Raw genomic sequence first — 17,044 nt, 5'->3', positions numbered from 1 at the left:
GTCCCACAATAAAGTGCACAGTTAAATTAAAAAAAAAAAAAATATAAAATTCGTGTTTTCATGATCATAGCTAAAAGCTGTAATTATAAGTATTGAATGCTTCTTTTTGTAACTTCATAGGGTTGTAAAAGCGTTCACCGTGCGCACATTTTTAGAATACAAAATGTACTTCTGCCAACGCTTTTACACCCCAATATATAAAGTTACAAAAAGAAGCATTCAACTCTTAAATGCAAGTTTGCCATATGGGCAGAGGAATTGAGTAAAAATCTACCATTATCGCCTACCTGAAATGAATTGTTAATATTTAAAGTACTAAATATTAAAATAATTTATTCATTGTTATTGTGTGAAAAAAAAAGGATTTATTACCAACAGAAGCTGCATCACAAGGGGCTTTTTAGGGTATGCTCAATTACTGAAAAATAAATATCACCACACATGTGCAAATGTCTCAGCTTTGAAACAAGTTAGTTAGTTTTCTCGTTTGAATTGTTTTACATTGTCTTAGCGGGGCCTTTTATAGCTGACTATGCGGTATGGGCTTTGCTCATTGTTGAAGACCGTACGGTGACCTATAGTTGTTAATGTTTGTGTCATTTTGGTCTTTTGTGGATAGCTGTCTCATTGGCAATCATACCACATCTTCTTTTTTATATAACAGATATTGTATGGCAAATTATATAGTAAGGAATGAAAGGTTTTGAGATAACAAAATGTGAGACAACTTACACCATAGACTTATTTCACCATTTTAATTCTGTTTTAAATGATTATGATTAATTCATATGAATATTAAGTTTTTTATGCCCCCTCCGTAGCGGATGAGGCATTAAGTTTTACCCTTGTCCGTACCGTACGTCCATACGTCCCAAAGTTGGTTTCCCGTTCTATTATTTTGGTTTGCGAAATGTAACCAAATGTTATGAAACTTTTACACAATGATTATTACCTCAAAACACAGATCAAGTTTGAATTTTGGAGGCGTCACTTTAACCGTGCTAGAGTTAGGCCCTTTACAAATGGAAAAATTGCTAATTTTTTCGTTTCCGTTCTCTAACTTTAGTTTGCCTCAAATAAATGTTATGAAATTTATACACAATACTTATAACTACAAAATACAAATCAAGTTTGATTTTTGGTGGTGTCACTTTTACTGTTCTAGAGTTATGTCCCTTTACAAAAGGAAAATTTGCTGAATTTTTGTTTCAGTTCTCTAACTTAAGTTTGCCTCAACCAAATGTTACGAAACTTATACACAATACTTATTACTACAAAACTCAGATCAATAACAAATTGGGGTAGCATCACTTTTACCTTTCTTCAGTTGTCCCTTTGTAACTTTATATGATATGCAAGCATCTTGTGTCCTATGGACACATTCCCCATTTATTTTATTTCTAATTAGCTACACTTAATATATTTTTCAGAGCTGATAAAAAAACAAATAGAAGACTGGGAAAAGAAAGATAAGATGTTTGTGAATACAAGAGCCAGTGATTATGTCATGGAACGTTTACAGGATAAAAGTTGCTTGACATTAACTGCCCCATCAGGAGTTGGAAAATCATTTATTGCAAGACACACATCACTTCTTTTAAAGAAGGAAGGATACACTATAATACCAGTGTACTCACCAACAGACATTAGAGATTATTATCAGCCTGATAAACAGACCGTCTTCATTGTAGATGATATTTGTGGAAATTTCACTGCCAACCAACAACAGATTGATAACTGAAAACAACTGTTACCTGTGATTAACACAATTATTGCAGACAAATGTTGTAAGATTATTGTATCTTGTAGATTACAAGTTTATAAAGATGATAAGTTTAATGTATTATCACCTTTTAAATCCTGTGAATGTAATTTAATATCAGATAAGTTATGTCTTACATCTGTAGAGAAAACAAATATAGCCAAAACCTATATTGGTACAAGCATGACAGACATTGATGATTTATCTTCTAAATGTGATTTCTTCCCACTCTTATGTTCCTTATATCACAAAAAAGAAGATGTAGATGTCAAAGAATATTTCAAAAATCCTTTTGATGTCTATAAAAGTGAGCTAGACAGGTTAAGTGAGCATGGTGATGAAGGAAACTATAAAATATGTAGTCTTGCTTTATGTGTTCTCTTTAATAATCAGCTAAATGAGAAATGGTTCCAAGGTAAAATGACAGATGAACAACGACAGATCATAAAAGACACATGTGAGGCTTGTGAGTTCAACAGTATACCAAAGGCAAAACTAAAGAAAGCACTTGACACTCTAGATGGTACATTTATCTGTAAACAGAATGGTATTTATAAAACTCTACATGATAAACTGTTTGACTTTCTTGCTCATTACTTTGGTCAGAAAATGATAGAATGTTTAATACACCATGGTGATAGTGATTTAGTACATGAACGTTTTATCTGGCAGAAGTCACCAGATGACAAGAACAGTAATATAGACTTCATTATAGAAATACCAGATGATTATTTAGAATCATATTTACAAAAGTTTATAAAGGACTGGTCAGTAGGAAAGGTGTCAGCTGTATTCACTAACAATACTATGAACGTATCATCATTCAGACAAAAGTTAATACAGTACTTACTACAACTAGATAAATCACAACAAGTAATATTAGCCAGTACCAAGGATACAGTGAGACCAAAGGAGGACTGTGGATCAGGTAATACTCCACTGGTATATACTTGTTATACTGGTTATACTGATATAGTCCAGTGGATTTTACATAATGGTGTGGATGTGGATCAGTGTAGAGATGATGGGGTTACTGGACTGTTCATGGCAAGTCAGGAAGGACATACTGATATAGTAAAGTTACTGTTAGAGAGGAATCCTAATGTTGATCTATGTGACAAGGATGGCTATAGTCCTCTGCTCATGGCAAGTCAGGAAGGACATACTGATATAGTAAAGTTACTGTTAGAGAGGAATCCTAATGTTGATCTATGTAACAATGATGGCTGGAGTCCTCTGTACAAGGCAAGTTATAAAGGACATACTGATATAGTAAAGTTACTGTTAGAGAGGAATCCTAATGTTGATCTATGTAACAAGGATGGTATAAGTCCTCTGTACAAGGCAAGTTATAAAGGACATACTGATATAGTAAAGTTACTGTTAGAGAAGAAATCTAATGTTGATCTATGTAACAATGATGGCTGGAGTCCTCTGTACATGGCAAGTCAGCAGGGACATTCTGATATAGTAAAGTTACTGTTAGAGAGGAATCCTAATGTTGATCTATGTAACAAGATTGGCTGGAGTCCTCTGTACGTGGCAAGTCAGCAAGGACATACTGATATAGTAAAGTTACTGTTAGAGAAGAATCCTAATGTTGATCTATGTCACAAGGATGGCTGGAGTCCTCTGTACGTGGCAAGTCAGCAAGGACATACTGATATAGTAAAGTTACTGTTAGAGAAGAATCCTAATGTTGATCTATGTCACAAGGATGGCTATAGTCCTCTGTACTGGGCAAGTACTAAAGGACATACTGATATAGTAAAGTTACTGTTAGAGAAGGATCCTAATGTTGATCTATGTGACAACGATGGCTGTAGTCATCTGTACGTGGCAAGTCAGCAAGGACATACTGATATAGTAAAGTTACTGTTAGAGAAGAATCCTAATGTTGATATATGTAACAAGGATGGCTATAGTCCTCTGTTACTGGCAAGTAATAATGGACATACTGATATAGTAAGGTTACTGTTAGAGAGGAATCCTAATGTTGATCTATGTGACAAGGATGGCTATAGTCCTCTGTACGTGGCATGTCAGCAAGGACATACTGATATAGTAAAGTTACTGTTAGAGAGGAATCCTAATGTTGATCTATGTAACAAGATTGGCTGGAGTCCTCTGTAGAAGGCAAGTCAGATAGGACATACTGATATAGTAAAGTTACTGTTAGAGAGTAATCCTAATGTTGATCTATGTGACAAGATTGGCTGGAGTCCTCTGTACGTGGCAAGTCAGCAAGGACATACTGATATAGTAAAGTTACTGTTAAAAAAGAATCCTAATGTTGATCTATGTACCAAGAAAGGTTTTACACCACTGATCAGTGCATGTACTAGTAACAATATCAGTATAGTACAGCTGTTAATGAAACATAAACCAGACATTAATGCCCAGACATATGATGGAGGTAATGCTTTATATTTCAGTACATGGAATGGAAATGTAGAAATGATGCAGTTACTGTTAGAGAACAATGCTGACTGTAATATTTGTGGCCATAGTAAACAAAAAATTACAGATGCATTAAATAATGGTCCCAAACATTAGATGAATATAAACAAGGATTATGTGATAGCTTTCTAGAGAAAGCATTACCACATGTAGCAGATTATATCAGTAAGAAGTCAATAGATTATGTCTTTGATGTAGACGCTGGTTCTTCTCCATTACACATTGCCTGTTTTATGGGTAGGTTAGATGTAGTCCGTTGTCTACTGGACTACAATGCTAACATCAACATTACAAAAGAAGATGGAACCTCACCATTATTGTATGCATGTGAAGTAGGACATGAAGATATTGTATGTTTATTGTTAGATAAAGGAGCAGATACACAGATTTGTAGACTAAACGGGGCATCTCCGTTAACCATTGCAACAGATAATGGACATACATCTATAGTAATGATGTTAAAAATCACACAAAGAAAGAAGAAAGTTAAACTTAACTCTTGTTCTTTTGTCAGTGGTTCTTTGTGACATGTAAAAAAACCCTGCAAGGGATGTTAAATGTCTTTTTTTAAACTCTTGTTCTTTAGTCGGTGGTTTGTTATGATATGTAACTATCATGCAGCAGATGACAAAAACACCTTTTTTTATTTTATTGTTGTCATGGTTGTTAGGTGTTTGTTTATGTTTGATATTTACTGAAATTCATCCCATCATATTCTCTCTATTTCTACACATGCAGTTAAGCTTCACATTACGTGAATATATATCTTAATTGTATTACAAGGAATAGAAGAAACATTTTAGATTCAAATGCAGTAAAAATATTGTGTTGATGCCAATGAAAAAAACTGTACCACACTTAGTACACATTGTATTTCTATTGTTACTTAGTATTCTTTTTAATTACTTCATTGATTTCTAAATTCACATTTCTTTCTGCCTGATTAGCCAGGTCATTTTTTGTCTTATTTAGTGTAACAATATTCAATTCAGAAAACAAATAAGTAAATACGTACATCAATACAATACAGGTATTGGAAAACAAGTGATAAGTCACTTGTAAAACTCTTTTTGAATGGCGAAATTAATTACAATGGACAGACAAATTTACAATCATATCATTGCCTAATTTGCTTCTCATGTTAAACATTCAACATTTTACTGTATTATTGGTGGGATAGGTATATTCCGTTGTCTTCTGAACCACACTGCTAACATCAACATGACAAAAGAAGATGGAACAACACCATTATTTTTTGCATGTGAAGTGGGACATGATGACATTGTACATTTATTGTTAGATGGTGCAGTTATATATAGCGGTTTGGGCTTTGCTCATTTTTGAAGGTCGTATTGTGACCTATAGTTGTTAATTTCTGTGTCATTTGGTCTCTTGTGAAGAGTTGTTTCATTGGCAATCATACCATATTTTCTTTTTGTATGTATACAAATATAGCCTACCATTTTATTTGTATTGTTATGTAGAATCGTGTTTTCTCTCATTTTACTGATTGTATGACATACTTTTATGTACTGTATACAAATATAGACTACCATTTTATTTGTATTGTTACATTTGTTCGTGTTTTATGTACTGTATACAAATATAGACTACCATTTTATTTGTATTGTTACATTGATTCGTGTTTTATGTTCTGTATACAAATATAGACTACCATTTTATGTGTATGTTATAAATGTTTGTTTCGTGTTCTCTCTTATGTATGTATTCCTTTCTATATTTTTGCTAACTTGACAAACCCCTATGTTGTTTGTTTTGTTTGGATGTTGGGGAACTGTATAATTGCAAGATAGATATGTTGTATTTAATCTGTTAACAAGAACTTATTATTATGACACGTAATAACCATACATTCTAAAGAAGAAAAAACAGTGATCTATATATGCTAAAGAAATAATAATGTATTACAGCAGGCCTGGAAGGCCATGTAAGATCTGTCATCACTTTGGGTCCATTGTCTGTTTGTCTTTCCGTCTATTGCCTTTCAGCTTTTGAAAGATGATTTTATTTGAAACCTTGAATGAGTTTTTACTTAATTTTGTATGCATTTTTATACGACCACATAATGATATTACGTCGTCATGGTCCGATGAATTTTGAATTACCGCCCTTACACTGCTGTTAAATTATGTATAAAGAATTTTTGTATTGTTTTGAGGTGATTAGCTGTCAATTCATTTTTAGAATATACTATCTTAATAAGTTAAAATTGCTGATTAAGGTAAATTATTTTTAGCTTTGATTGTATGTCATTTTCTATTTCAAGACTTTTATAATGTATTTAAATGGGTTATTATGGTTGCAAACTCCATTGGAAATTTGAATTGAAATTATGACCAGAAATGAAGGAAAGAAGTTTTTTTGGATAAATTCAAATCATATAAAAATAATAAGTAAAGCAGGAAAGACTTTTCAGTGTGTGCACTCTTGTTTCAAATTCTTTGATCTCTTCTGGAAGTTATGAAAGTAGTAAGACTGAATGCTGTGTATAACCACCCTGCTTCAAAAAAAGTATGATACTTACTTGCTTTGCCAGTTTTTTAACCATTTTGTAGTAACCTCATAAAGTTTTAACATGGCAGCTAACACCATTGTTAAATCACTTTTGTATGATCCTGTTTTCAAAAATTGCAGCGGCTGTTTCAAAAAAAAATCTTACTGCAAGAATTGTTTATAAGTTATTTACTGAAATGTTCATGACTGAGGAGTATTTTTTTCTCTTTCGAATTTTTGTGAAATTTGTCCTAATTTTTAACATTGCAGAGAAATGCATCTTTAGAAAAACAAGTTTCAATATGACAGCTTCTGGTGCAGTAAAATATATATACCATTACTATGACAGTTTTAGATAAATTCCCCTGGTAAAGAAATGTTCCACATTAAAGTTTTACTGTCTAGAGATGCCATGTAATCAATGCAGACTCAAGTTTATTATAGTTAATTAATTCCTTGTAAGTTACAGCAAAATCAATCTATATATTGTGATAAGTCTCAAGTAATAGAATTATGAATTTCCAGTAACAATTATTTTTACCATTTATTACTGTTTGAATTGTATATTGTAATATAGAAATATATTTTGATGATATAAAAATAATCATAATAAAATCATTTATCAGTATTTTATGTATTTTTATCCACTTAAATATATGTTAATTTGTTAAAAAGACAACTGCTGATAGTTATTGTCTTCTACGTTTGAATTGAACAGTATTCAATGTGAATATTATAGATTTTGAGAATGCATTCATCATTTCGTCTTTGCAGTTTACATTTCATAATGACAAATTGTGCAATTAACATGACGGAGTAGTGCAACCAACTTTTATACAAACAAAGCAAATAGGCCAAACAAACCTTTTACTTGCTAGCATTAGGATAACAGATGACGGAGTATTGCAACCAACTTTTATACAAACAAAGCAAGTAGGCCAAACAAACCTTTTACTTGCTAGCATTAGGATAACAGCTTTAACTACAAAAGTCAACTTGGCTTTATTATATTCATTTCATAAAAGATGTCTGGAAGTCAGCTTTCCAGTTTTCCTAGGGACAGAATATGTCAATCCAAAATAATTATTTCACACAACTTGTTTTGATATTGCTCCGTTGGGAAAACTGTACTGATTTTAGGATTGATAGGTAATGTTACAGTGTCTGTAAATCTACTGCAAGTTTCGAGGCCTATATTGAGTTTAAGGTAACTAATATAAAGATATGGAGATGTGATAAGATTGCCAATGAGACTATTATACCATAGATACCAACATTATATGTCATCAGCTATAGATCACCATAAGGCCTTCAACAATTAGCAAAACCTATAACTGTAGTAAGCTGTATAAGGTTCAGACATAAATAAACAATGTTATATTTCAAACAAACAAGAGTACTCACGTTTTAATGTCTCGCCAGCTTTACTGACCATTGATTTTATGTTGAAAGTCTTAAAGATGAAGGTTTTGACGGTTGTTATTTGGTAGAAATCACAGAAACTCGGGTCAAATAAATGCCGTCAAACAGACATATACACCTTACAATTTTTTTATACACAACATATAATTGACCTATTGCTTATGATAATTGAGAGACAGACAAAACAAAAAACACTTAACATTTACAAATGAACCATGAAAATGAGGGCAAGGTCAGATGATACATTCATGACAGACATGTACACTTTACAACCATTCCATACACCAAATAAAGTTGGCCTATTGCTTATAGTACTTGAAAAACAGACCCAACCACAAAAACTTAACCATGGCCAATGAACCGTTAAAATGAGGTCAAGGTCAGATGATAATTGCCAGACAGACATGTACACCTTACAACGATTCCATACACCAAATATAGTTAACCTGTTGCTTATAGTACTTGCAAAACAGATCAAAACACAAAAAACTTAACATTAAACCAATGAACCATGACAATGAGGTGAAGGTCAGATGACAACTGCCAGTCTAACAAGTACCCATTACAGTCATTCAATACACCAAATACAGTTAACCTACCGATTATTGTATTTGAGAAACGGACCTAATCACGTAATTTTAACCTTGATCACTGATCCATAAAATAAGGTCGATGTCAGGTCAACCCTATCTGACGGACATGTAGACGTTGTAAGAAACCCATATACCAAATATGGTTATCCTATTACTTATAATAAGTGAAAAATTCAAATGACAAAAAAACTCAAATTTGTTTTCCAGCAGTCGCTGAACCATGAAAATGGGGTCAAGGACATTGGACATATGACAGACAGGAACTTCGTATCATAAGGTATCTACATAAAAGATATGAAGCATCCAGGTCTTGTACCTTCTAAAATATAAAGCTTTACACATATAGTTTACACCGCCGGATAGTAATACATATGTCTCGCATACTGCGACGAATGTCGACGGCGAGACAAAAACTAAACGGCCCAATGTATGTACAAGTCCAAAGCCATAAGGCACAGTCGACTGAAATTGTGGCAATATTAATTGTTTCCTGATGCTAAAGTATCTGTAAATCAAATGTCCTATCTTCACGAAAAGGAGTAAGTTCGGTAAGGGCCATTTTTGGCCCCAATTATAAAGTTCATAGTTACAAGACAATAAATGTTTTAAGTTGCCTGAAAGACATGTTAGAAAGTTAAACAGAACTGTTTTTATTAAAGTTTAATTCTAACACGTTGATTTTTACATCCAAAAAAGGTCAACATAAGGGATTTTGGTGAAATTTGACAAAATCAGCTAGATTTTAACCAAATGAAGGACCAGGAAACATAGAGCGCAGGCGTCGACAAGCTTAAGATTCAAATAAGACATGTGAAATGTCTTCACAAACATTATTTTAAAAGATCTTTGTTGTCGACGTATGCGCTCTATGTTTCCTGTCCAATAATGTATGGAAATTTTCATTGATTTTTTCGTGAAAAATCAACATGAGTACAACTTGTGACGTCATAATGAAACGCAGAAACGTAACATTTTCAACAAAATTGTTTATATCCTAGCTAGTCAATGTATTAGCTATAATTTATCATGATATTGGTCGATAAATCTGAATTTGAAATTTACGCTCAAAAAAGGGGCCATTTTAGGACCTTATCGAACATACTCCTTTGGGAAAGGCTTTGCTTCAGGACAATATATATTGAGTAATGAATAACCTATCTGGGGTGTAAAAGTTCTTTTTGAGAGATAAAAATCCCTAGTATTTTAGAGATCAATTGTCAATTTTACAGTGGTTATCAATAAACTGAAATTGTTGGTGGTGTATTGTTTTCCTGAAGGTATCAGTGTAACTTTCAAATGAAGAACAACAAAAAAAATCCAAATTTGATTTTGTTTGTATCGAGTGAATATGATTCGGTGTCATAAGAACCTCCTTGTGTGGTCAAGTGTTAGTGTGCTTGCCGTCTTGTATGGGAGAATGTGAGGTCGAGTCAAAACAGGTTCAAAGACTTGAAATGTGCTGTTCTCGGCTATGCGTGGAGCATATATAATTTTTTCTGGGTCCTTTTTGTCGGACCCTAACCCTAACCCGATCATTCTCTCTGTCATGCGCGTCATCAGTCTGTTGTCTAAATATAAAAAAAAACATGTATGATTTTCAATGAAACAACTATCTACCAGAGAACAAATGACGTATATGTTAGCATCAATATGTCGCCGTTCAGCTTCAAAAATGAGTGAAACCTAAACTGTATAGTTAGTTATTTCAAATGGCCCCGAGATGACAAAAGGTTACAATTCCAACGAGAAAACTAATGACGTGATTTATGAACAAAACCATGACCTAAAAACAAACATAACAGACATCAACCTACGACCATTGAATCCCACTTTCCTGAATCTGGACATGTACATACAGGATGTGATGGGTTTAAACTTGTTTGGATGATATCAACCCTTTCCCTAAAATGAAATAGTGGTTTAACAAACAGCACAACATAACAAAAATAAAGAGCTGCCGACCGTGAGCGCATGATACGCCCGTCGCCCTTTTAGATCGTCTTAATGCTTTAACTGAATTTATATAATGAACTAGAAATACTGTGAACACTGTTCAAATAGACCCTCCCCCCACACAAAATAGAATAAAACAATAAAAAAACAAGCACACACAGTGGGACCCATTGACACACAACGATGATTTTTAACGAATACATTCCCAAAACTCCGGAATGTCAAAGAAAAGACCTATTTTACATATTTTTGTGTCGTCTTGAATTTGTTCCACCATCGTTCAACATGTTGTAAATCATATATTTTTTATATCATTTTTGTCTTATATTTGCAAGACAATTTCCAAAAATTTATTGAAAGATATGAAGTAACCTTAAACCCTCAGAACATATATTTATTCTAATTGTTAAGTCTTATTTCATTGTGACCAGGGATGGGGTAATTGCAAATGTAATGGTAATTTAGTCTAATGCATTGCAATTTTCCTTGTTATTTAATGTAATGTGTAATTGAGAATTTTTTAATTACATGTAATGGTAAATTAATTAATTACAGTTACAGCTCAATTACTTTTGAATTACATTTGTATTACATCATGTGCACGTACTTTTATGGTGTTTATGATAAGGATTTATGTTTCATTATATAAATTGTAAAATTATATTTATTTTCCAAATATTGATATCACATACGTTTTTAGTATATGAAGTCTGTAATTCATGCTGAAGTTTTTATATTAATATGTGTTTGACCTACAGATTTTTTTTTTCTGAAAAGTCTTCTAATAAAAAAAAAATCATGTATTAGTGTTGTTTAGTTTTTTTAGAAAGATCTTTAGCTAAAAAGATTGATAAGTTATTAATCACCTTGTTATTAAAACAAGAACTCACAAAAATGTGTGAAAAAATCTTATACAGTTCATTTAGAATTCAAAATCAATGAATCATTTAGTCAAATTAGTTTACACAAAGGATTTTGAAAATCAAAATTATCAGCTGTCATAACAAACAGCATTTTTTCAGATTAATATGACCAGGGACAATCTCCCCTATTACGTGTATTTTATCTAAGTAGTAAAAAATGCTAATATTTAGACATTATATACAACGTTTGTACAAATGAAAAAAATTAATAGTGTGACAGACATACTTTTTAATATTTTTAAAGTAAAAAACTATTTTTAATTTATTGATGATTTCTTTATTTATATGATGTTTAAATATTTTTTAAAGTAAAATATATTTTTAATTTATCGATTATTTTTTATTTATGTTTGATTAAGTTACTTTTTTTCTGAGATATCTAAATACCCCTATTCTGATCAAGCAATATCTGCCACATTAGCTCCTGTCAAAGACTATTTGGAATTGCTGTCAAAGTGTTCAGACCAGAAAGATGCCAAGACTAAATGACAAAACATTAAAATTACTAATGATTTTCAAATACAACGCTTTAACTATGCTTACGTGAGTATTTTACACATGCATTATACATACATGTTTAATATTGTTAAAAAATATTAGGATAAAATGTAATTTGTAATTTTAATAATTTCGTTAGTAAAGCAATTGTAATTTAATTAATTTCTTTAGTAAAGTAATTGTAATTTAATTAATTACATTTCAAAAACTGTGTAATATGTAATTAGTGTAATTGATCATTTTTGCAATGCAATTAATAATTTAATTAATAACATTCTAATGTTACTGACCCCAAGTCTGATTGTGACAGTGACAGAATGATTTTCATGTTTTACTAGTTGTGTTATAAATCCTTATCAAAGTACAAAAACACATTTTTTTTTTATCTCACTTGGCCCAAGTTTTAAAGCAATATTAGACTGTGTCATGATTCTGGGTCCATCGTCTCTTGTCGACTTTTTCTTTACTTTTTAACTGTTTATTAAAGAATGATATGCATTGATTACATATGACTTACTTGTGTTGTCAAATATAAAGATGTCTGTCTTTACTCTTTTGGAGTTATGTAACTACATAATTTTTTTTTATACAGAACAGTTTTCGTATGTCTAGGTAGGGAGACATTGTTTTAAATTGGCTTTCTGTAGTAGTTCCCATATACGTATTTCTACATGTCAACCTTATCCATGTTGTAATAGTTCCCATATACGTATTTCTACATGGCAACCTTATCATTTTTGTAGTAGTTCCCATATACGTATTTCTACATGGCAACCTTATCATTTTTGTAGTAGTTCCCATATACGTATTTCTACATGGCAACCTTATCAATTTTTGGAGTAATCTCCTCTGTAGAACACTATTTTAAAGTAGCAGCTTTTAATATTTCAGAGTAATTCCTCTGTAGGAAATTATTTTCATTATGACAGGTACAACTGTTTTGAGAATCGTCACTGTAGGAAATTTGTTTTCAAAATCATAGCTTTAAATATTTTTGAGAAACTCCTTATACCTAAACACTGATACATTCATTAAATTCCTTCTTTAATATCATTTGAATTTCAATTTTAGGACCTTACTGTGTACTCTTAAGTATTATCCAATACCTATAGGGTTATAACCTTTAAAAAAATAGGGTCTCTATATGATTAGTTTAGGTACATATGTAGACCATATCAAATTTAAAAGTTGTCATGCGAGCAACTCAGGCTCTGGAGCTTATAGATGAATTCCTGGTATCAATTTAAAACTATTGTGATCAATGGATTCTGAAAGTTGTATGTAATGTAATGATTATGTATAAATTTGGATTTTCAGTGAAAATATATATTGATTATTACTATTTTGCTTTTTTTATTGATATATATGTATTGTGTATATTGTAATATAAGAATTTTTGTTGATATAATTATTAATATAAGATCATTCGAATGAAATTATGTATTAGTGTTATAAGTATGTTTTTATTTCCTTCCTCCGTAAATTTATTATCACAATGAAAATAAGAAGGTATTGTATGGTTGAAAACTGTAGGTCAATTTGAGAGCTATATATGGGCTTTAGCCTGCCATCTAATCATTTTTAGTTATTTTCTGAATAAAATACAGTGATGGACTCAAGATGAAGACCTGTATGCTCCTTCTAATTTGGACAAAAAATGCTTTTTGCATTAAGTCAATAATACAATATGCATCCTTTGCAATGAACAAAACCCAAACTGTGCAGTAAGTTATAAAAAGTTCAGACATAACAGATCAACACAAAATTTCAAAAAGTATTTCACGCAGGGTCATCTTTTCATTCACCCGTATTCCTTGGAAATGGCAAATTTGGAGATACATGTAGCATTTATCTTAACTACGGCTGTACACTTGATGCTTTTTTGGGCTATATGTCAAAGGCGAACGCCACAGTACTTTTGGGACAAAATCTGTAAAACCATAATTCAGATCTTTACCGATATGAAGTCAATTCCAATCTTCCTTTGACAATGCCTGGTCCATATATGCAAGCATTTCTGTCATGCTGGTCAGTTTTGAAGATTTAACGATTAGAAGTTATACAAGACAGTACAGTCTTTACTTCATCACAAAAGATGAGGGGGAAAGGAATAGTATTCAAGAAAAAAAAGTTTCTTGCACGCAATGGGACATATCAATTAGATCACTTCTTGGTACATTTGATTATATTTTACTATTAGAAGTTATACCAGACAATACAGTCATCACTTCATCACAAAAGAGAGAGAATAAAAAATAGAAAAGAAGAACAGATGTCGAGACAAACAAAAGTGTCATTATTAAAAGCAACGTTTTTCAGACGAAGTTGATTATGCTACAAAGAATTTTGCAGATATATGTTACTAAGCAAAACGTAAAATGAAAAAAAATATCGAAATCTTCGGAAAAATAAAAACAGATTCCCCAATCAAATGGCAAAATCAAAAGCTCGAACATATCAAACGAATGGATAACAACTGACATATTCCTGACCTGGTACAGACATTTTCTTATTTAGAAACCCTGATTTTATAGCTAGCTAAACCTCTTACTTGTATGATCTATAAAATGTGTGATTTTGAGATGAATGCGAAATGGCATGGCTGTAAACCGAAGACTGGACAATTGGCTTTCGTGGGATTTAGTACGTCAATCAGGATCAACTGAGACTACTGTTATAGCACTACAAAATAGGATTTATATTTGTAACACGTTATCGTCCGGATATACGTGTAATATTTGCAACTGAACCCTAAACACAAATTCATTATCACGAATAGATTCACAGTATCCTTTCTATTCCATTTTATGATAGTACTAAGGACCATTACATGAACATTGTTTTTTTTTTATTTAACAGAGATTCTACTTTGTTTAAAATTATCTTCCCTGTACGACACTTAATTGTATTAATCGTGAAAATATACGCACTTGTGAGGATGTCGCGATGTGAATTTAGCTCTTTGAAAACCGACAAATCACCATATAGCTTTATTAGGTATCGACATGACAGTTGCATTTCAAAAGACAAATGTATCTACTAACTGATAAACATCATTTAATGTACTGTAAGACTGTTTGTCCACATAAAACAATTTTTCTGATCGAATTTTTGGGTGAAATCATGACAGACATACTTTACCACGAGTTAGGAGATAACTGTATTGTATTTTAAGCACCGACGGCATCAATTGGGGATTTGATGGTCGCAAATTATGTTTACTGGCGACGCGTTAGCGGAGACAGTAAACGGGTATTTGCGACCATCAAATCCCAAATTGATGCCGTTGGAGCTTAAAATACAATATTGTTATCTCCATTCTAATGAAACTGACAGAAAACAACGTTAAAACATGTATTTAAAATCTGTCCTATGCCGTCTGCGCTTGCGCGTAGGTCCCATAGCATCAATTGTCAATTGATGCCATGTAAGAAAGTGACGTTATCCAATCAAAATGAACGTAACAAACGTTGTTGCATTAGAATTACAATTATAGCGCCATGTGTAACTTTCATTTATTCATAAATATTAATATATCGTTCAGATTTCATGCACGTGTTGTGTTGATAGTCATATCAGATAAGAGTGCAACGTATTGCAATATGTATTTGTATTGATAACTTAGCTCGAGCATTATATTACAAGTATGTTTACCAGCACACGTGGCTTGTTGCTTAGTTATATAATAAAGGCTTCCAAATTATATCAGGTAGAGCTCATCATGACTGGCAGATCTCAACCATAGTAACACTGTATGGTGCCATGTAGAGCTCATCATGACGGGCAGATCTCAACAATAGTAACACTGCATGGTGCCATGTAGAGCTCATCATGAAGGGCAGACATCAACAATAGTAACACTGTATGGTGCCATGTAGAGCTCATCATGACATGGAGACCTCAATCATAGTAACACTGTATGGTGCCATGTAGAGCTCACCATGAGGGGCAGACATCAACAATAGTAACACTGTTTTTTGCCATGTAGAGCTCATCATGACGGGTAGACCACAACCAAAGTAACACTGTATGGTGCCATGTAGAGCTCATCATGATAGATATACTTTAATCATAGTAACAGTGTATGGTGCCATGGAGAGCTCATCATGATGGACAGACTTACATCATAGTAACACTGTATGGTACCATGTAGAGCTCATCATGATGGACAGACTTATATCATAGTAACAGTGTATGGTGCCATGTAGAGCTCATCATGACGGGCAGACATCAACAATAGTAACACTGTATGGTGCCATGTAGAGTTCATCATGATAGGCAGACATCAACCCCAGATACACTGTAATTGGCCATGTAGAGCTCATCGACATCAACAAAAGTAACACTCGATAGTGCTATGTAGAGCTCATCATGACGGGCAGACATCAACAATAGTAAAACTGTAAAGTGCCATTTAGAGCTCATCATGACGTGCAGACACCACCAATAGAACCACTGTATGGTGCCATGTAGAGCTCATCATGACAGGCAGACATCAACAATAGTAACACTGTATGGTGCCATGTAGAGCTCATCATGACGGGCAGACATCAGCAATAGTAACACTGATCTGTGCCTCTTGACGGACAGACTTCAACCATAGTAACACTGTATGGTGCCATGTAGAGTTCATCATAACGGACAGACTTCAACCATAGTGACACTGTTTGGTGCCATATAAAGCTCATCATGACAAACAGACATCAACAATAGTAACACTGTATGGTGCCATGTAGAGTTCATCATGACAGACAGACTGGAATCATAGTAACACTGTATGGTGCTATGTATAGCTCATCATGATTGACAGACTTCAACCATAGTAACACTGTATGGTGCCATGTAGAGTTCATCATGACGGACAGACTTCAACCATAGTGACACTGTATGGTGCCATGTAGAGCTCATCATGACAGACA

The 17,044-nt window shown here is 32.8% G+C and overlaps 3 protein-coding genes across 4 annotated transcripts in view; all 3 read left to right on the top strand.

Annotated features, from left to right (window-relative positions):
• LOC139509392 (uncharacterized) overlaps nt 1-1,742 on the top strand; it is a 64,938-nt gene extending 63,196 nt beyond the window's left edge. For both annotated transcript variants that reach the window (XM_071296148.1, XM_071296147.1), the window contains one exon: nt 1,431-1,742. In XM_071296148.1, coding sequence (XP_071152249.1) covers nt 1,431-1,741 — 311 coding nt within the window. In that variant the 3' untranslated portion in view covers nt 1,742. The remainder of the gene's footprint in view (nt 1-1,430) is intronic.
• A 203-nt stretch (nt 1,743-1,945) lies between these two features.
• Nucleotides 1,946-3,895, top strand: LOC139509390 (ankyrin-1-like). The gene has a single exon (XM_071296145.1). It carries the CDS (start codon nt 1,946-1,948, stop codon nt 3,893-3,895), a length of 1,950 nt encoding a protein of 649 aa, XP_071152246.1.
• Nucleotides 3,896-4,135: 240 nt separating this feature from the next.
• Nucleotides 4,136-4,749, top strand: LOC139509394 (ankyrin repeat domain-containing protein 29-like). The gene is made up of 2 exons (XM_071296149.1): nt 4,136-4,253; nt 4,319-4,749. Exons 1-2 carry the CDS (start codon nt 4,136-4,138, stop codon nt 4,747-4,749), a joined length of 549 nt encoding a protein of 182 aa, XP_071152250.1.
• Nucleotides 4,750-17,044: the final 12,295 nt, after the last annotated feature.

Source organism: Mytilus edulis, unplaced genomic scaffold (assembly GCF_963676685.1).
Source record: "Mytilus edulis unplaced genomic scaffold, xbMytEdul2.2 SCAFFOLD_111, whole genome shotgun sequence".
Classification (NCBI taxonomy): Eukaryota; Metazoa; Mollusca; class Bivalvia; order Mytilida; family Mytilidae; genus Mytilus; species Mytilus edulis.
This window is presented reverse-complemented; position numbering and strand designations above follow the sequence as displayed.

What these genes read in the sequence shown, in the direction of transcription:
- LOC139509390 (XM_071296145.1), top strand. Translation starts at nt 1,946, where the DNA reads ATGACAGACATTGATGATTTATCTTCTAAATGTGATTTCTTCCCACTC.
- LOC139509394 (XM_071296149.1), top strand. Translation starts at nt 4,136, where the DNA reads ATGAAACATAAACCAGACATTAATGCCCAGACATATGATGGAGGTAAT. An exon ending in GTTAGAGAACAATGCTGACT is followed by an intron (nt 4,254 to 4,318) that starts GTAATATTTGTG and finishes CCCAAACATTAG; the next exon opens with ATGAATATAAACAAGGATTA.